The sequence below is a fragment of the Gobius niger genome, assembly GCF_951799975.1.
Source record: "Gobius niger genome assembly, chromosome: 15".
NCBI lineage: Eukaryota > Metazoa > Chordata > Actinopteri > Gobiiformes > Gobiidae > Gobius > Gobius niger.
This window is the reverse complement of record NC_136866.1, coordinates 28,837,153-28,858,026: the sequence shown is the minus strand read 5'-3', so window position 1 is coordinate 28,858,026 and position 20,874 is coordinate 28,837,153. Positions and strand designations below refer to the sequence as shown.

At 44.6% G+C, this 20,874-nt stretch overlaps 1 protein-coding gene across 2 annotated transcripts in view; it reads left to right on the top strand.

Annotated features, from left to right (window-relative positions):
• Positions 1-20,874, top strand: part of gtf3c2 (general transcription factor IIIC, polypeptide 2, beta) — a 48,554-nt gene that overhangs the window by 3,067 nt on the left and 24,613 nt on the right. For both annotated transcript variants that reach the window (XM_079572676.1, XM_079572675.1), the window contains exons 3-11: positions 1,765-2,224; positions 3,804-3,931; positions 4,048-4,223; positions 4,286-4,365; positions 5,444-5,521; positions 5,600-5,695; positions 6,461-6,691; positions 9,256-9,367; positions 9,445-9,556. In XM_079572676.1, coding sequence (XP_079428802.1) covers positions 1,765-2,224; positions 3,804-3,931; positions 4,048-4,223; positions 4,286-4,365; positions 5,444-5,521; positions 5,600-5,695; positions 6,461-6,691; positions 9,256-9,367; positions 9,445-9,556 — 1,473 coding nt within the window. The remainder of the gene's footprint in view (positions 1-1,764; positions 2,225-3,803; positions 3,932-4,047; positions 4,224-4,285; positions 4,366-5,443; positions 5,522-5,599; positions 5,696-6,460; positions 6,692-9,255; positions 9,368-9,444; positions 9,557-20,874) is intronic.

Sequence of the window (20,874 nt, the reverse complement as noted above, 5' to 3'; positions counted from 1 at the left end):
AAGAAGACGCCATGTTGAAGAAAAGGCAAAGGTACAAGGCTGTGACATCATTCACTTCCTGACTATAGAAACTCCGTATCCCAAGAGCCATTGCGACATCGCGCCCGCTGGTCAAGGCAACCAGGTTTTCAGCAAACACGGCCAGTTTCTTTTACTTTGCAGACAAAAGTTCTATATTATTTCACTATTAAACAATCTGAATCAGGCTAATTGGAATAAAAATGATCGGTGGTTCGTTTAATCGGATCGTTGGGAACATTTTTTTGACGTTTTTCTTACTCTCAGTGTTAGACATGGACAAAACGTCAACTCTCTGCCTGCATTATGTTTGAATACATTGTTTATAATATGTTTTCTACATTACAATAAATAAACACGTGTGGGAACGTGAAGCTCCACCAATCAAAAGCCTCGTAGTAGATCATGGGACTCCCGAGCATCCTGGGTAATGTAGTTCTAGGTCGAAGGCTCGCAGTTAAACTGTATTTTTTGGTAAACTAGATGGATCTCAAACGTGTTTTTTTCACCTGTGTCTGACTCTGCGGTCGCTTTAGAACCACAGAGCTGGATTGAGCCCGAGCTGACGGAGTTACGGAGTTAAAGGCTGCTTCCGAAACGGGCAGATTGCTAAGAGCTCTTACGCCAAACCGGATGTGCGTCAGCGTCCGCCATGGCAAGTTGCCTCCGAATTGGTAAGTCAGTTAGGAAGTAGTTAGGAAAAGAAGCCTTGATGCTAACTATCATGGCCACTTTAGTATAGGGACCTCTGATGCTAACTAACCAGTGATTAGGAGCTATGTGCCATCCCACAAGCCACTGCGCCAAATCCCCCCACCCCCCTCGCCCCCACCCTCGAGTGATTCATGGGCAACCACTGTTGATTGACAGGAGCACATTTAATAATAAAAATAATAATAATTATAAATTAAGATTCTGCACAAGCCAAACTTTATAAAAGTGATAAATCCATGTTGTCGTCCCCACAGCTCAGTCACATGTCAGTGTTAAAGAGGAAACTCAGGAAACAGATTAAATGCTTTTGTTTTCATTTAGTAGAAACTTAAGCCACACGGATCATTTGCTGCTGTAGCTTTAAGAAACAGCTGTTGAAATAAAATAACACTAAAGGGAAATGTTTGGATCATTTGGATTTATTTTTCTCCTTAAATGTCTTTGTTTGGACACTATGTTGTTGTTGGACACTGTACACTAGGGGGCGACATGCACTTTTGTTTGGCCTGCACTCCACCAATAACTTTAAAGAAGAAGAAAAACAGCTGTTGGTGATGTCACTTCCCTTTCCCCTGTTTAAGGACGGACGGATTGTTCAAATGCTGCTGAAGCTCTAGTTCCCAAACTGCATAGAGGTCTAACAGTTGACCCCATGAAAGGTTAAGGAGTTAGTTGCTAGTGTTAGTGCTTAGAGGCTACAATTTGATGGTTTCGGATTGAGCCAAAGACTTTATTCCAAATCAATACGGTCTCAAAGCAAGGGACCGGAGAGGAGGCGGGACTGTGGAGCTCTATAGTCTTCGTAAGATTTTGGAGCTGCAATTACACCTTGTCTCCACTAATGCTTTGTGGCGCTGTTCATCCCCATCCTGCTGCTGCTTTAGTGAGTCATGGTTCCCTAATTTATAATGAGCAGTGAATAGACTTTCTACTCATGGGAATATATATTTCTAAATGTTTGCAAATAGAGAACTGTACGAGGTGTTAAAAATGTCATATCATTATAATCCATTGTGTCTTTGTCAGAACGAGAACCCGCTCCAGATCCGTCCCTGGATCTCTCCCCCACTTCCCGAGGACGACAGCGGAAGAAGAACTCCAAGTTTTTAGACTACGAAGTGAGCGAGGTGTACGACGGGCAGACTCCGGCGCCCAAGCGCTCACGGAGGGCCCCGGCGCCCGCCAAAGTCCGAGCGAACGCCGCCGCCGCAGAGGAGGAGGAGGATGAGGACGAGGGAGGAGAGCCAGAGGAGGCGCCGAAGAGGGGCCGCAAGAGGAGAGGCAGGAAACCGTGGGGGAAAAAGGCCGTGGTGAAAACCAGCGAGGGAGGGGGGCAGGACGAGGAGACGCCGCGGCCCAAACGCAAATACACCAAACGGAAGAAAGTGGAGGAGCGAGAGCAGGAGGAGGAGAAGAAAGAGGGCGGAGCTGAGGAGGAGCAGGACGACTGGGAGGCGAGCGGAGCGAGGCCCAAACGAGGAGCGGCTCGAGCGTAAGTCACATGGTCTCTCATGTCGCCGTCAGTGTGGAGGATGTGCCAAGGTTTGTCCAGTAACATCCACTTATTCATTCACAAATACTGACATGTGACGCACGGAATCCCCCCGACAAGACGCTGTCATCTGAATATGGTCATTTCCTTTGTGCGAGACGGCAGCGGCAACTATACTTTAGGGCCGTTTTCTCCAAATCAGGTTGTCATTCCACAACAGATCCAGTCCTACAGATGCTAAACCTTCTTTTTGAATTGTTTAATATCTAATTCCTGCCTGATTTATTCAAAAACTGAACAAGATCCAAAATTCCCTTTGAACAAATCTGGAAATATTTCACAAAATAAATTTGTACATTTAAACCTGGCTACATTAGCGAGCATTTAGGCTCGGTCTAAAATGAAAATGACATTAAAGGATCTGTATCTGCTATTTTAGCCATTCCAAAGTTAAGTATAGGCATTTATATGATATATTGCACCTCTACCACTATGGAGCACTCATTTTTGTGATAAATATAAGTGTTTTCTGGAGGTATTTTTCAAACCCGGAAGACACAACGCTTTGATTCAGTTAACTCCGCCCCCTCTCTCCGCGCATACAACTTTACCGTAATATAAATAAACAGCAATAAGTGAAGTTACTTCACGATGCAGTAATAAGGAGTTGACATCTGCAACACAGCTTCATAAATGGCTAACACACACACGCTAACACAAGCTAACACACAAGCTAACACACAAGCTAACACGTGTTTGGACTGACTCACCGCTCTGGTCCATCGCTGTTTACATTATGGGAAGGTTCACAAACTTCCATCAGAGACAGTCACAGAAAAACACTGATTTGGTGAAAGTCGCCGAATCACGGAGAGAAAAAAACAACTTCTGACGAGTGAACTCTTCTTTAGGAAGGTTGAATAAAGTCTTCGTAGACAAACGCGCTTCTTTTTCTCCGTGACATTATCGTTAGGAAAGAATAAAGAACAGGTGTGTCCAGTTATAACGAGCTCCATCCTCACAGCTGCAGCGCAAACATGACGTCTGTTCAGACGCTCAGGGGAAGTGTTTGTTTTGGCCACAGCTGACCTGGAAGCACCTCGGGCACATCCTTTTTTTTCTTCTTTTTTTTCCCCCTTTATTTCTTTCTTACAACAGAAATAGTGAAAAAGCTGGTCTACAAATTAAAATCAGGCCGTAAGCATAGAATTAAGACATTACATTACAGACATCGAGCACTTCCGTTCCGCTGTTACGACACAACGGAGCAGGTCAGTCGTTCACCAGAACTGCGTGAATGAAGCCACAAACCACTCTGGGGTTGTTTTTGATTAGGAAATAGCATAACAACATGGCTAAAAGCTCAAAAAAGTCGATTTTGCATGATATAGGACCTTTATATAACTAATTATTTATTAAAAAACTGAACAGGATCCAAAATTCCCTTTGAGCAAATCTGGAAATATATCCCAAAATAAAACCGTACATTTAAACCTGGCTACATTAGCAAGAATTTAGGGGGGGGGGGGCGGTACATGTTCTTGAGTGACTCTTTTGTCTCGTGTCCCGTTTGTCCCAGAGCCCTGAAGTATCTCCACAATTTGGCCAAAGACGAGCTTCGACACCCAGACGACCAGACGAACGAGGCCAACGGAGACTGTGAGGCGCCGGTGCAGAAGGAACCGGCCTGGAAAACCCCGCGCAGACGTCAGTGACCGCGTTTGTATTGCACTTTACGAGCTCCACAAGCCTCTCAAAGCACTTTAGTCACAGTAAACGGATCTAAAGGACAAAGACTCTACTAAACCGATCTTCTTCCCCAGGTCGCGGTTACAAGAGGAAGCACGCGGGCGGCAGCGACGGCGAGGAAGACGCGGAGTTCGTTCCCAACGCTGAAGACGACGTCGAGGAGGAGGAGGAAGAGGAGGAGGAGTATCAGGAGGAGGACGAAGTGGCCGTCCCTGAGAGGAAACCCGCCCCCAAATACTCCAAGAACTGGGTACGTGAGTTTGATTTGTGACTTAACCTTTGGGGTTGGGTCTGACGGTGTTTCTGTTTCAGACCGGAGGCTTCAGGTCAGACGGACCTCCCACGGCGACGCTCCAGGCCATCAAAGTGACCGCCCAGGCCAACAGGGACTAGTACGAGAACATTCACTCACTTTTTGTTTTAAGGCGAGGCGCTGCAGGTGAACGGGAATGTTGTTTGAGTAAGAAATAGACCAAACTCTCTCTTTACAATGTTTATTTTATGACTTTTTCCACAACTCTCCCACCTTAGCAACATAGGAAGGCTGTGACTAGGGATGCACTGATCCTGGTGCCTGATATCTGAGCTGATACTGGAAAAAATCCGATATCAGGTATCAACTACAAATATCCGATATCAGGTTTGGCTCTCACCGCTTTAAAAACTTTCACAGACTAAATCTCTGTGACTATGGGCTCGCTGTGTGAAGCTTTTGCTGCCACTTATGTCGGGAGTTGGAAAATCCGATCAGGATAAAACGTTTTCTCCGAGTTGTAGTAAATAGTGTAATGTATTTAATATAATTGTTGTAAATACAGTGATAGTTGTAGTTTCATATTTTCCTTTTATATTTTCCAGTGTTTTGTGTTCTCTGCAAACGAGTGGAAAAGCTGCTTTTATTTTTAGAAACAGTGAATGTTTACCAGCTCAAGTATTACAAAGCACTTTAAATACAAAAACTGTTGTTTTCTTTCATTCAGTCGATAATTGTGAGTAATTATTCAATCTCAATATTCTTATTATGGGATAAGGTTAAAACTTGAATGGTTGTTAAAATGCCTAATGTGAAAATGAAGTTCTTACATGTGTACATCTCACTGTGAAATCAAAACCAACAGTTTGACATGTGGATTTTTGTGACAGTGATTTTCTTTACAGTCCATTTATATATTGCGCGTTCAAAAACAGGTCTTATTTTTGACATTTTATGGTCTTAAAAAGGTCTAAAAAAGTCTTAAATTTGACTTGTCCAACTCTGCAGATACCCTGAATTCAAAGTTCTTAACAAAGTAAAACCATAAACTTAAACCTGGCTCGATCGGTGATTAAAATTTAGTTGCTGAAAATTTAATATGAAAATCTAAAACATAGATTTTCCCCCGTTCACCTGCAGAATCTCGCCTTAAACGAAACGCCTCTTTCCCTCAGATGAAGGTGTTTGGACATTTATATTTGTCTGTTGTGTCTCAGCCGACAGAAGTACCACAGCTCGTGGGTGTTTCCGGACTGGATCCCGTCGTCCAGCGACTGGCAGCTCCTCCCTCACAGGTACTTTCCTCCGACGCTCTAAAACTCTTCTTTTACGGCGCCTCAAACCCTCACATGAGAATCTTTACCTCCCTCCAGTGAGGCGGAGCGTTACCTGCCGGAGGAGCAGCGCTCGGTGGCGTTCTCCGTGTCCAGGGAGGGGCTGAAGAAGGAGGCGCCGCTCAGGCTGGACAGGTGAGGAGGGGCGGACATGTTTCAGGAAATACGGCCCAGGAATTAACCTCTTCACTCCCGCCTGAACCAAGAGCATTTTCTCCAGTTCAGCTTTACATCACTCATTTGAAAGCTAAGATCTACAAAACTTTTTTTTCACTATTTTTGTCATTTTTTGTAATTTTTTTGTCTCTTTTTTGTCTTTTTTTGTCTTTTTTTTGTCTTTTTTTGTCATTCTTTGGTCACATTTTTGTCAAATTTTTTGTCTTTTTTTTGTACATTTTTTGTCTTTTTTGTGTGTTTTTTTGTCATTTTTTGTCACTTTTTTTGTCAATTTTTTGTCCATTTTTTGTCCATTTTTTTTATTTCGTCGTCATTTTTTGTCACTTTTTGTCACATTTTTTGTACATTTTTTTGTCATTTTTGTCAATTTTTTTTGTCTTTTTTTGTCTTTTCGTCACTTTTTTGTCACATTTTATGTCCATTTTTTGTCATTTTTTTGTCACATTTTTGTCTTTTTTTGTGTGATTTTTTTGTGATTTTTTGTTTCTTTTTTTGTCATTTTTTTCACATTTTTGTCATTTATTCGTCACTTTTTTCTCACATTTCCATCATTGTTTTCATCTCAGTTCTGTCACTATTTTCACAGCTTTTTTCCAGAAGCTTTTGGATTGGGGTAAAGCCAAGCTGGAGAAAATGTGCTCGGTTCAGGTGGGAGTTCAGGGGCTAAAGAAGCTAAAAATATCACGTGTCATTCTGTGTTGCTGAAATCCTCTCGTCCCGTAGGTTCTGCTCCGTGCCCTCGCACCCGGACCGCTGGGACTCCCTGTTCTTCTGCGGCGGCCCCGTGTGGTCCCTGGAGTGGTGTCCCGCCCCGGACGCCGCCCTCGAAGCCTCTCAGTTCGTGGCTCTGTCCTGCCACAGAGACATGGACGAGACGCACCGGGCGAACCAGCTGTACGACGGCGCCGGCCTGGTGCAGATCTGGGAGCTGGGGGCGCTCCTGTCCGACAAGAGGTACCTGCTCAACACAGTCTTTGTGATGTTAAGGCGGCAGCTGAGAACATTTGTCAGAGTATTACTTAAAGGGGCTAGATGCAAGTTGGTCTTTTTATGCTCACTACTGCCACCTCAGGTCTTCTGCGTAACTGCAGCTTCTATTTTAACCTCTTAACTCCCGCCTGAACCGAGAGGATCTTTTTCCTCATGTCATCAGATTTTTTTTTTCCATCATTTTTTTGTTGGGTATTCAACTCATTTTTGTAACGTTTTTGTCATTTTTTTGGTCATTTTTTGTCATTTTTTGTCATTTTTTGTCAATTTTTTGTCATTTTTTTGTCAAATTTTCATCACATTTTTGTCCTTTTTCTCATACATTTTTTATCACATTTTTGTCATTTTTTCATCATTTTTTTCATCAAGTTTTTGTCTTTTTTTTGTCACATTTTTGCCACTTTTTCATAAATTTTTCGTCACTTTTTTGTCAATGTTTTCTCACTTTTTTGTCACATTTCCAACATTGTTTTCGTCTCAGTTTTGTTGCTATTTTCACAGCTTTCTTCCAGAAGCTTTTAGATTGGGGTCAAGCCAAGCTGGAGAAAATGTGCTCGGTTCAGGTGGGAGTTAAGGGGTTAAGCTTGTTAGCCTGATAAACCAGACCCACCTTCTTTCTGCACGAAAGAAGGTGGGTCTGGCCACGCACGGTAGACAAGTTGTTGATTGGCGGCTAAGGCCGAGCCGAACCAATCACGACCGTCACAGAGAAATGAGAAGGTTACGTCACTCGCTGCACCTCTGTGTTTTTAGTTCAATTAACGTTAACATCAGCCAAAACTAATTATTGGATGAAGTAGTCAAGGATTTTGCCTCGCGTTCTCCGCGTGAGTTTATATTCACTTCATATTTGTTTAATTGGACACGGCTGTCGTCACGTCCGCTAATCGCTAATTGGTTTATTTCACTGACAATCTGTGCGCGTTAGGCCCGCCCGTTCAAACTGCTCCAATTGCTCCGTGACCAGACTAACTCCCTGCATGGAATGGACAGGGAAGAGTATGGCAGAGCCAGGCAATAAGCTTGTGCCATCTATCTTCTTCCACTTTTCTGTTGCCGGGTAGTGGGGGCGGCTGTTGGAGCTCCCAAATCACATTACACCAGCCCCTATAGCTCCTCCTGCAGGTGGTGGGTCCACAGAAGGACGGCCTCATGGTTCTAACCCGGCCTGTTGGTCTCTCATAAGGGGCTTCTGAACCGCTCTTTATCTGACCCGTCACCGAGGACCTGTTTGCCCTGGGAGACCCTACCAGGGACATGAAGCCCCCGACAACAGAGCTGCCAGGATCATCTCATCAGCTCTCAAACCCCTCCACCACCTTGTCTCTGGGCTTGTGCATGATGGAAAATACATCATTTTAACATTTTTAAACTCTGTATAGTCCCTTTAAGGTCAGCACACACTGCACAACTTTCCTAGTCTTAAACGATTTTATATAGAATCCAGTCCACACTACACGACTGGATTCAGTGCGATTATAGAACGTCTGCGGGTTCACACATAACGACTGAGAATCGCAAGAGCGAACACGCACTACAGCGGATGTTTTATAACACAGTGCGCTTCATTTCTCCTCCGGCTTCAAAAACTGACCCCAAATCTGCAAAGACAGGCCTGTGTTTGTGAGCGTGGGAAAACGTGTGCATGTCCCGATTGGTCAACAGTGTCAACAATGTCACAACACCGCAGCGCTAGGCTAACGCTACTACAAAGCTTTACACTTGGCTATAGTATGGGACGTCTTTAACCTCTTAACTCCCGCCTGAACCGAGAGGATCTTTTTCCTCACGTCATCAGATTTTTTTTTTTCATCATTTTTTTTGTTGGGTATTCAACTCATTTTTGTGACTTTTTTGTCCTTTTTTTTGTCACATTTTTGTCATTTTTTGTCACATTTTTGTCATTTTTTTCGTCAATTTTTTTGTAGATTTTTTTCGTCAATTTTTTATCACATTTTTGTCATTTTTTGGTCATTTTCTGTCACATTTTTGTCATTTTTTTCTCACATTTTTGTCACATTTTTGTCATTTTTTCATCCATTTTTCGTCCCTTTTTTGTCACATTTCCATCATTTTTTTCGTCTCAGTTTTGTTGCTATTTTCACAGCTTCTTTCCAGAAGCTTTTGGACTGGGGAAAAGCCAAACTGGAGAAAATGTGCTCGGTTCAGGTGGGAGTTAAGGGGTTAATAAGAAAAAGAGACGCGCCTCAGCCGAGGTGAAGCTGAACAGTTCGTCTCCAAACTCAGTAAGTGCCGCTAAACTCTGTTCGTGGTTGAAATGTAGCTTGAAATGGTGGTTGTCGTGAACTTTTGCTGTTTTAAAGTTGTGCTGTTTCGTGTGTGGGGCTGTGGCCATGACTTGACTGAAAATTAGAGCAGAATCGAGCATCAAAGTCTCTATAGTGTGCTGACCTTTACTTAAAAAGTCATTGTAAAGGGTTAGTTTAGTCGTGTCTCGCTTTAAGAGTGTGAGAGGCGTCCTAGGGTAATGTTTGTCCTCACTTACGTCTCCTCCTCCTCCTCTTCAGACCGGACTCCCAGCCCGCTCTGGTCTACAGCGTGGCCCAGGACAGAGGCTTCGTGTGGGGGCTGAAGTGGTGCCCGTCTGGGGCCTGGGAGCCTCCGGACTCCGACCGACAGGTGAAGGTTTAATCTCTCGTGTTGGAGCTGTGGGAGAATCTGCTCGTCCTGACGTCTGGTGTTTGGTTTTCCCACAGGCTCCGCTCCTGCCCAGGCTGGGGCTGCTCGCCGTGGCCTCGTCCCAGGGCGTCGTGACGGTTTACAGCCTCCCCCACCCACAGGCTCTGACCCGGCCCTGCGCTCTGACTGGTGAGGAACCCCCACCTCAACACAGCACGTTTACTACAGTTTGGATTTACCCAAATGTAAAAGAAAAAAGCGTCAGAGGGAGTAAAATCATGTGACAAAAACACAACTAAAAAAATTACAAAAATGCAACAAAAAATGACGAAATAAATACCAAATATGTGCCTGGTCACCAGAACCAGGGACACAGCCCGAGTTGGTGATTTCCGCTTTTTTGCAGAATGGTTCAGTTGAAGCCATGAAGAAGCCTCTCCATGTTTAAGCTGCAGTGTTGGTGTATTTAAAAGGTTCAAACCGGCTTGTTTAGGGAGGTTTGGGAGCGTGCAGTGAAAAGGGGCGTGGCTTTGTCTGTGTGCATTTACATACTGGGTAAACACCGGGTTGTGTTGGATGGACAAAGATTCGATCAGACGAGCTGAACCGTGGACGTGTTCTGAAGTGGATTTAGTAATCAGGGATTATGCGGCGCCGCTTCCTCATGAAGAGCCTTGAGCAAAGCAGCGACAGCGGGACAGAGACGCTGCTTTGCTCCCCAGACAGGACCACACTTTGGCCTCAGCTTCAGAGTTAAAAAAAGCAAGTTTTGTATCTTTTTATTCCGGTGGATTTTGCGTTTTTCGTTGATCTCTGACGTCTCGCTCTGTTTCCACGTTAGAAAACGCTCGTCTCCTGTTTCCTAGTGTTGTTTGGGGAGGAGGCATCGCTGCTGTTTTATACAGACGCCTATTGTGGATCAGTTTATGGCTGTATCCGAATGTCCACACTATTCCCTATATAGTGACTATATAGTGACTATATAGTGACTATATAGTGGTCATGCCATTTTGTAGGCGTGTCCGAATGTCCAGAGAGAAAAAAGTAGTCCACTCGAAATTTCCCACAATGCATCTCGAAAAGTAGTGAGCATCGATGGTCACTAAACGGGTCAATATAGACTAGGGCTGTGCAATTAATCGAAATTCGATTACGATTTCGATTATTACACTAGACGATCACAAAAATAGCATAATCGAGAACAAACGATTATTAAGGATGCCCTCCCGCTGGTCCATCCAAAGCGCAAAAAGTCCGTCCTGCGCGGTTTGTGTGACGCGTCTGATCAGCTGAAACACCAGCGCAGCCTGACAGAACTGTAGGCCTAAATAATATTGTACTAATATGTTTTATACCTAACTCTTGAGATAACGCCACTGTTAAGAGCTCACCTTGTGCTGAAAGAAGCACCGCTGTTTTAGAAGCCTCGATATCCTTTGCTCAGGCACTGGTTTTGTTTATAAGAAAAGTCTAAAACTCTTCTTCAGGAGCAGATCATCGGAGCTCAAAGCAAACTCTTATTACTTCATGCTGCTGAGATGATTGTTTCTGTTCCCTTCGCATTTCACGAGCTAAACGATCAGGCTTTGGTTTGACATAAAAACATTAGCGCTGTGTGATGATGTCATCAGGCCGCGCGGCTCTGTTGGACAGGTGTGAGGGCTGGCCAGCAGGGGGCAGGTGTCCCTATATGATTAGTTTAGAAACGTGAGCATATTAAAAAAAAAATGCTCTTATTCTCCAAAGAAAATGTAGTCCATTGTTGTATTTTAAAATAATAATAAAAATGAATAAATAAAATAAAGTTTTTTTTTAAGGCCACAAATAATCGTTTGAATAATCGGGATTTCAATTATTACTAAAATAATCGTGATTATTATTTTTTCTATAATCGAGCAGCCCTAATATAGACCACAATGCATTGCGAGAGTCGGAGAAGAGCCTGACAGAGACAGGTCTTTGAACTAAACACGACTGAAGTAAATCAGCTGTTTCAGTCGTGTGTTTGTGTTTCTCATGAATAAACGACCTAAATATAACCGGTTACAGTGAAAAGATGCTAACGTTAGCTGCTAACCTTTAGCTTGAGCTGTTAAATGACCGACAGCTTCCTCTCGAATAATCCAAGCCATTCATGTAAAATCCATGTGAAATATAAAGTATCTGACTCGTATTTATCCATAAATATTCCACTGTCTCTGACTTTGGTCTTTATCACAGAAATACTTTATTCCTGGAGTTTAGCGACTTTTAGCAGATGTAGTCACTCAATCTGCTTCGGACACCGGGCTCTGACCGACTTTCAGCACGTCTCTGAGCTCACGCTGGAGAGGTATTGTTTTTTTCTTCCTTTTTTTGTGATCATAGTTTTAATTTTAATTTAAATGTCAAATAAAACGCCTGTAAAAGTGCCAAAACAGTCGTTCTGTATCTGCAGCCGCAGCGCACGTGACGTCACGCAGCTCGGAGAAAGTAGTGTCTTGTGTCCAAATCGCCAACAGAATCAGTGACTATATAGTCGACTATATAGTGCGGCCTATGTAGTGAATGAGGGGTCAGGGGATAGTGTGGACATTCGGATACAGCCTATGTGTTTGAGTGAGTGAACTCTGAACCCTCACACACATGGCCCGACAGGGGGGGCTTTACAGCGGGATGGCTTTATGTAAATGAGATGTAAATGAGCCCTATTGTCACTCCCAGAGAGGTGAGAACCGCCCAAAAGTTTAGAGGCCGATTCCTCTCTTTGACATATTTCCAGTTCCTAAATTCAACTTGCCACATCTTCTCCAAATATGATCAGATTTACATGGGTTACACATTGTTGGAAACTTTAGAGACAAAACTTTCACAAGCTCTGTCCCGCTCAAAATGCCACAAAACCCAGTTGTTTCCCATGTTCTCATGATGGGTCTCATGTGTGCAAATTTTTTTTTGTTTTTATTTTTTATTTTAGCCCTCTATTTGTCAGAATGCACACAAATGACCCCTGTTATTACAAATATTTACACAACTTTATTTAAAACGTTTAAATGGAATGTTTTTCTATTTTCATCAGCCCTCGGGATGGGTGAAGATTGGCATTAAAATTATTTCTTACAGTTTTTTTGATTTCCTGTAGTGGCAGATTTTCATAACTCATTTCGTCACATAAGTTTATAGAAATATTTAAGATTTTAAGGCGAAACACGGCAGGTGGAAAGTGAAGATTTGTAGCTGGTTTTCTCGGAGTAAAAAAAAGACAAATCTAACCCTTTCGATGCCTGTTATTTCTACATCTACCCTCCATGTGAGTTTGTGCCGCCTGCGATCCCTGCGTGAGCCACCAGAGGGCGCTGTGGGCCCGTCCCCGCTCCCGGATGAAGCACCTGTGTGTGAGGCTCAGACCGCAGTGCAGAGCCGGGGAGCACTGGACCGTGGGCCGTTTAAAGCGTTACAGAAACAGAGGGACCTTTAGGTTTTACCGCATTCAGCACAAAAGGAAGAAAAGAAAGTAGAAACCCCAAAGTCCAGACCAAATGTCGACCCGTTTCTCCTCGAGCCCGGCCTGTGTGAACTCCGACCGTGACGACCTGCTCTCATCAATCATGAATCAGTCACGCTGTTCACCCGGGATTAGAACCAGCCCAAGACCTCAGTTAAACTACATTTTAAATGGTTAAAATCGGTCCAAGGACGACTGAGAAACATCCTGTTAAAGTCTTCAATCCAGAACCAGGATGTTTAAACGCACACGCCATAAAGAGAGATCGAGAACACGCGTGTTTCAGAACATGAGACGATGATGTCGCTGAAAACTGACTTGAAACGGAAATATTTAGGCGTTTTCCTCTTCACATAATGTTAGTGTCTGTACAGAGAGGAGAGAGGAGAGAGGAGGAGAGAGAGGAAAGAGAGGAGGAGAGAGATGAGAGAGAGGAGAGAGGAGGAGAGAGATGAGGAGGAGAGGAGAGAGAGAGGAGAGAGATGAGAGAGAGGAGAGAGGAGGAGAGAGGAGGACAGAGAGGAGAGAGGAGGAGAGAGATGAGGAGGAGAGAGAGAGGAGAGAGATGAGAGAGAGGAGAGAGGAGGAGCGAGGAGGAGAGAGGAGGAGGAGAGATATGAGAGAGGAGGAGGAGAGAGATGAGAGAGAGGAGAGAGATGAGAGAGAGGAGAGAGATGAGAGAGGGGAGAGATGAGAGAGAGGGGTGAGGAGAAGAGAGGAGGAGCGAGAGGATGAGAGAGGAGAGAGAGGAGAGGATGAGAGAGGAGGAGAGAGAGGAGAGAGGAGAAGAGAGGAGGAGAGAGGAGAGAGAGGAGAGAGAGGAGAGGATGAGAGAGGAGGAGAGAGAGGAGAGAGAGAGAGGATGAGAGAGAGGAGAGAGAGAGGAGAGGAGGAGGATGAGAGAGGAGAAGAGAGGAGAAGAGAGGAGAGGAGAGAGAGAGGAGAGGATGAGAGAGAGGGGTGAGGAGAAGAGAGGAGGAGCGAGAGGATGAGAGAGGAGAGAGAGGAGAGGATGAGAGAGGAGGAGAGAGAGGAGAGAGGAGAAGAGAGGAGAGGAGAGAGAGAGGAGAGGATGAGAGAGGAGAGAGAGAGGAGAGGATGAGAGAGGAGAGAGAGAGGAGAGAGAGAGGAGAGGAGGAGGAGAGGAGAGAGAGGAGAAGAGAGGAGAGAGAGAGGAGAGAGAGAGGAGAGAGGAGGAGAGAGGAGGAGAGAGATGAGAGAGAGAGAGGAGAGAGATGAGAGAGAGAGAGGAGAGAGGAGGAGAGAGAGGAGAGAGATGAGAGAGAGAGAGGAGAGAGAGAGGAGAGAGAGAGGAGAGAGAGAGGAGAGGAGGAGAGAGGAGGAGAGAGAGGAGAGAGATGAGAGAGAGAGAGGAGAGAGAGAGGAGAGAGAGAGGAGAGAGAGAGGAGAGGAGGAGAGAGGAGGAGAGAGATGAGAGAGAGAGGAGAGAGAGAGAGAGCGAGGAGAGAGGAGGAGAGAGATGAGAGAGAGGAGAGAGAGAGGAGAGAGGAGGAGAGAGATGAGAGAGAGGAGAGAGAGAGAGGAGAGAGAGAGAGAGGAGAGAGAGGAGAGAGAGGAGAGAGAGGAGAGAGGAGGAGAGAGAGAGGATGAGAGAGGAGGAGAGAGAGGAGAGAGATGAGAGAGAGAGAGGAGAGAGAAGAGAGGAGGAGCGAGAGGATGAGAGAGGAGGAGAGGAGAGGATGAGAGAGGAGATAGAGAGGAGAGGATGAGAGAGAGGAGTGAGGAGAGGATTAAAGAGGAGAGAGAAGAGAGGAGAGAGAGAGGAGAGGATGAGAGAGGAGAGGATGAGAGGAGGAGAGGATGAGAGAGGAGAGGAGAGAGAGGAGAAGAGAGGAGAGGAGAGAGAGGAGAGGAGGAGAGAGGAGAGAGAGATGAGAGAGAAGAGAGGAGAGGAGAGGAGGAGAGAGGAGAGAGAGAGGAAAGGATGAGAGAGGAGGAGAGAGAGGAGAGGATGAGAGAGATGACAGAGGAGGAGAGAGATGAGAGAGGAGGAGAGAGATGAGAGAGAGGAGAGAGGAGGAGACAGATGAGAGAGGAGGAGAGAGATGAGAGAGAGAGAGGAGAGAGAGAGAGGAGAGAGGAGGAGAGAGATGAGAGAGAGAGAGATGAGAGAGAGAGGAGGAGAGAGATGAGAGAGAGGAGAGAGGAGGAGAGAGGAGGAGAGAGAGGAGAGAGATGAGAGAGAGAGAGGAGAGAGAGAGGAGAGAGAGAGAGGAGAGAGGAGGAGAGAGATGAGAGAGAGAGAGGAGGAGAGAGATGAGAGAGAGAGAGAGAGAGGAGAGAGGAGGAGAGAGATGAGAGAGAGAGAGAGGAGAGAGATGAGAGAGAGAGAGAGAGAGGAGAGAGGAGGAGAGAGATGAGAGAGAGGAGAGAGAGAGAGGAGAGAGAGAGAGGAGAGAGGAGGAGAGAGATGAGAGAGAGAGAGGAGAGAGATGAGAGAGAGGAGAGAGAGAGGAGAGAGGAGGAGAGAGAGGAGAGAGAGGAGAGAGATGAGAGAGAGAGAGGAGAGAGAGAGAGGAGAGAGGAGGAGAGAGAGAGAGGAGAGAGATGAGAGAGAGGAGAGAGAGGAGAGAGGAGGAGAGAGAGAGGAGGAGAGAGATGAGAGAGAGAGAGGAGAGAGAAGAGAGGAGGAGCGAGAGGATGAGAGAGGAGGAGAGAGAGAGGATGAGAGAGAGAGAGGAGAGGAGGAGAGAGGAGAGGAGAGGATGAGAGAGGAGAGAGGAGATAGAGAGGAGAGGATGAGAGAGAGGAGTGAGGAGAGGATTAAAGAGGAGAGAGAAGAGAGGAGAGAGAGAGGAGAGGATGAGAGAGGAGAGGATGAGAGGAGGAGAGGATGAGAGAGGAGAGGAGAGAGAGGAGAAGAGAGGAGAGGAGAGAGAGGAGAGGAGGAGAGAGGAGAGAGAGATGAGAGAGAGGAGAGGAGAGAGAGGAGAGGAGAGGAGGAGAGAGGAGAGAGAGAGGAGAGGATGAGAGAGAGGAGTGAGGAGAGGATTAAAGAGGAGAGAGAAGAGAGGAGAGAGAGAGGAGAGGATGAGAGAGGAGAGGATGAGAGAGGAGAGGATGAGAGGAGGATGAGAGAGAGGAGAGAGAGGAGAGGAGAGGAGAGAGAGGAGAGGAGGAGAGAGGAGAGAGAGATGAGAGAGAGGAGAGGAGAGGAGAGGAGGAGAGAGGAGAGAGAGAGGAAAGGATGAGAGAGGAGGAGAGAGAGGAGAGGATGAGAGAGATGACAGAGGAGGAGAGAGGAGGAGAGAGGAGAGGATGAGAGAGGAGGAGAGAGAGAGGAGAGGATGAGAGAGGAGAGGATGAGAGAGGAGGAGAGAGAGGAGACAATGAGAGAGGAGAGAGAGAGGAGACAATGGGAGAGGAGAGAGGAGGGGAGACGCGTTAATCAGAAAGGAGAGAGTTTCATAAAACACTATCTCCGAATCTAGAAAAAAAAAATCACTGATTTTGATCTAAACTAGCCTCTGTTTAGCTTAGATTTCTCAGGAACCGAGGCACATAGGATTAAACGGTTTTCACCTACGGAGAGCTGAGAGTCTCACCTTTCAAACGAGCCACAACGTGTGTCCATATCTATAACACAGAATACACTGTGGTGCTACGAATATCATGAAAAACGGTCTGGATCGTTGGCTCTGCAGCTGTTTGTGGATGAATGTGTGGGAAAGACCAGGGAGCGACACAGCCATGGTGGAGCCACTTCCTGAAAGCGATACTGAACAAAGCGTCCTAAAAGGGTGAGCTGAGGGAGACGCCCGCGTGACGTTCTAATCCTGCACAAACGTGGCTCTCGCTTTAGTCAAATACCGTCGCTCCTGTCACTGTTTTACTGTTATTTTTATGAGCGAGACCAAACAGAGGCTGTGTTCAGTCTGAGCCTCGAGGGTCACTCCACACACTCAAGAGATTAATGTGCGTTTATACCACGGACTGTACGCCATCCATCAAACTGAGGCTGCGGGCAGAGCGAGGGCGAGCGAGGGCGGGACAGCGTTGGTTAACACTGGTTCAGCTTCAGATCTCTGCTCTAATATATGAAATAATATCCTGACGTGGTGACCGGGTGGCACTGTGTTATTGATTTGATTTGAAGCATCGTGGTCTCGTGTGCAGCTGTGTCGTTTTATCGGCCTCTGATTGTTTCCCCCTGAGCTTTTGTGAGGTTTGTTTGAAGATAAGGAGGCGCCTCATTGCCCGCTCGCTGAGGGAAACTTGAGTTCAGCCTCTGCAGTGGAGAGAGAGGAGCAGAGGCGGGAAAGGAAAAGCTCCAGCGTTTATATCGACGATGCAGAGCAGGTGCAGCTTTGGGACAATCCGGGTGTTTATGAAAGACATTTGGATCAGAATAGACTTTTCCACGTTACTTCTAATGACTTCTAACCAGGCTTTGACTCCATCTGAATGAGGTCCATGGGTTAAGAACAGCTGGAAACATCTGGATTGTTCATAATTTGCAATGTTTCAGGCGAAGTGGTAACAGACATAGGAAAAATAAATGGACCAAAGTACAGAATTCTGTTTCCGGAGATTGTTGCCATTTTGTCCTTTGTATTTTTATTTGTATAAAGCCTCTTAACCTCTTAACTCCCGCCTAAACCGAGAGGATCTTTTTCCTCAGGTCATCAGATTTTTTTTCCATCATTTTTTTGTTGGGTATTCAACTCATTTTTGTTACTTTTTTCTAATTTTTTCGTAAATATTTTGTAATTTTTTTTGTCAAATTTTCATCACATTTTTATTAAAAAAATTTAATCGTATTTTGGTCATTTTTTGTCACATTTTGTCACATTTTTGTAATGTTTTTTGTCATTTTTTGTCACATTTTTGTAATTTCTTTCGTCAATTTTTGTCAATTTCTTGTGACATTTTTGCCACTTTTTTGTCACATTTCCATCATTGTTTTCGTCTCAGTTTTGTTGCCTTTTCACAGCTTTTTTCCAGAAGCTTTTGGACTGGGGTAAAGCCAAACTGGAGAAAATGTGCTCGGTTCAGGTGGGAGTTAAGGGGTTAAATAAGCTTTTAGATTTGGGTAAAGCCAAACTTGGTTCAGGTGGGAGTTAAGAGGTTAAGTGTAAAGTCTTTTTGCTCTGGTGCCAGTGTGGCTCTGCTCTTCTTTCACTTCGTTCTGTCTAGTCACGTCCTTCATGACGTTGAGCTGTTTTCATCAATCAAGAAGAGCTGCAACTCAATTAACAATATACATTTAAAATACTTTTTGCAGCTGCTATAATAGTTAAATACTGTGTTTCTTCTGAGTTCTGTTGATGAGCAAATTAGTTGAGTCCACGACAGAGCGTGTCCTTTTCGTGATGATTAGTGGTGATTTGTAGTTCGGTGTAGGGCTGAGTGATTTAGGAAAAAAGTCATTAATTTCCCCATATTGATCGATTTCGATTTTTCTACTCGATTTTTTTGTTTAAAAGAAAAAAAACAATAATGTGGTCTTTCCTGGACGACTTTGTAGCTGATTTTACAGTAAAATCCCCAGGTCCTCTTTGTGCCGCATGTATCATCCTGTGCTTCCTGTTTGTTTGGGCCGAGTGTTTCCCTGGGATTGACCTGACAGGCGCTGCAGCTGCGCCGTCCATATTATTTTCCAGAATGTGACAGGTCTGGCCAATTCTCCTCCATTAAAGCGCACCACACGATTATCGAGATCCACCTTTATTAAAATCATGATTCGATTAAAGTTTAAACTTCGTAACGTTCATTGTGTCTACTTGAGTCATAGTATCACTTTTTGGGTTCATTTTGTCAGACACTTTGAGATGTTAAAGATCTTTTACCTTTACATGTTTCAGCGCCCTCTGCAGGCCGTGCCACTTATCACTTATCTGTTACTTCCGAGGCGTGACCAGTCTGACGGTCCCAACAGGTCCGACAGACTGGCCACGCCCCCTGCCGCCCGGTGGATTCAGGGCGACAGGGGGCGTAATCATTGGAGGAGGGTGCCCCAGGTGTGGGACAGGAGAAACGCTCCTTCGTCAAGGTTGATGGTGTCGGTGCTCCGTTTCCTGATGGCTTCTTTTATCCAGCGTTTGAATTGATTGGTTTCCGATCCAAAGACCCGAGCCTCGTCCCAGTCCATGATGTGGTTGTTTCTTTTGGTCCGAAATAGCTGATTTTAAATTCTCCTGTTCTGCCTTTTCTTTTTTTGTTCGTGTGAGTCGTCCCCTTGTTTCTTTTTCGCATTCTGTTTGATGTTCCTTTTTTCTTATGTGGAAAGGTCGTCCTGTTTCTCCTCTGTATGATTTATTGCATGATTTGCATGGTATCTCGTAAATTGCGTTGCATTTTCCCCCCTGTGGTGTTCAGTCTGTCGGATGTACTAGAAGCTGCCTCCGTTTTGTGTGTGGTTTTACAACTGTGCTCATTGCTCTCTGGATGGGTTCTGTTATTCCTCTGACATATGGCAAAGTAACTATGCTTTTGTATTCCCCCGGCTTCTTTTTTCTTTTGTTTTGACGTTGCTCCCGATTTTGTGTTTTCTTTGTTGTGGACTTGCTGTTTTCCTTTGTTTATGGCCCATTTTGGGTACTGGCATTGTGTGAGTGCTTGTTCAATGTGTTTCTCCTCCTCCTCCGGGTCTATTGCGTTCGTAATGAGGGTGGCCCGTTCGAAAAGTGTTCTTACTACTGATAACTTGTGTGATAAGTGACACGTCAACCACGCATCTTTAACCCTAGTGTCTGACAAAATGAACCCAAAAAGTGATAGATTAAAATTTGATTCTTTGCCCAGCCCTGGTTCAGCGTGAGAGTGTTCGTACAGCATTCATGGAGCAGGAATCGCTGTCATCTCTCGCTCCATCGGCGCAGAGTGAGTTTCTTTCAGCAACAGCCACTATGGACACGGAGCATGAAACCAGACCAGAAGGCTGTTTATTCAGTCACTTGTTGAATTTGCTTTGCATTGAGAAAAAGGCCTTCAGGAAAAGGCGATGGAGCAGACCAGTGACGATAACTATATTACGCTGACGCACCTTTTTAAAATGACGATAACGCAAGGATGACTCGGGCTGGGTACGGTTAAACAATACCAGGATGGTGTCAACAATAAGTTCAGGTACTTCTAGAATCCAAAAAAAACACACATTATTATTGCTGTTTTCTGGTTCTTGATAGTTCCGTTACATTTTTGTGCGATACCGGTACTTTAACCTCTTAACTCCCACCTGAACGGATCCCATTTTCTCCAGTTTGGCTTTACCCTAATCAAAAAGCTTCTTGAGAAAAAAGCTCCAAAACAGCGACAAAAAATGAGGAGAAAACAAGGATGAAAACGCAACAAAAAAGTGACAAAAACTCAACAAAAATGTAACAAAAAATCAACAAAGATGTGACAAAAACTCAGCAAAAATGTGACAAAAATTCAACAAAAAATGACAAAAAATCAACACAAATTTGACAAAAAATTGACCAAAATTAAACAAAAATGTGACAAAAACTCAACAAGAAATGACAAAAATTCAACAAAAATTTGACAAAACATTAACCAAAATTTAAAAAAAAAAGACAAAAATTCAACAAAAAATGACAAAAAATCAACAAAAAAAACTCAACAAAAATGTGACAAAAATAAAAATAAATAAAACATGAAAAAGGTGACACAACACAGCAACAACGTGAGGAAAAAGATCAGTTTTCAAAGATTAGCTTTCAAATGACGTGTTACAGACCTATAGATACAGACGGCATCTCGTCATAGAAGGGGGCGTGGCTTCGCCGAGGGGGAAAATAGAATCTTTAGAGAAACACAATTTTCCACTCTTTTTAGCCATTTTCTGGTGGAATATCAACTTATTTATCACATAAATAAAGTCAAGTGTAAATCGGGCCCATATGGATATTTTGTCGCAACTGATTGTTCAGTAGAAGTGAAAAAACGGCAGTTGTAGCAAGTGCTAGCTAACCGTTAGCATTAGCCCGATGCTAACATGTAGCATCAAGTTAGCATTCTCCGTTATTCATGTATTTATGGGCTGTTGAACCACTTTGCT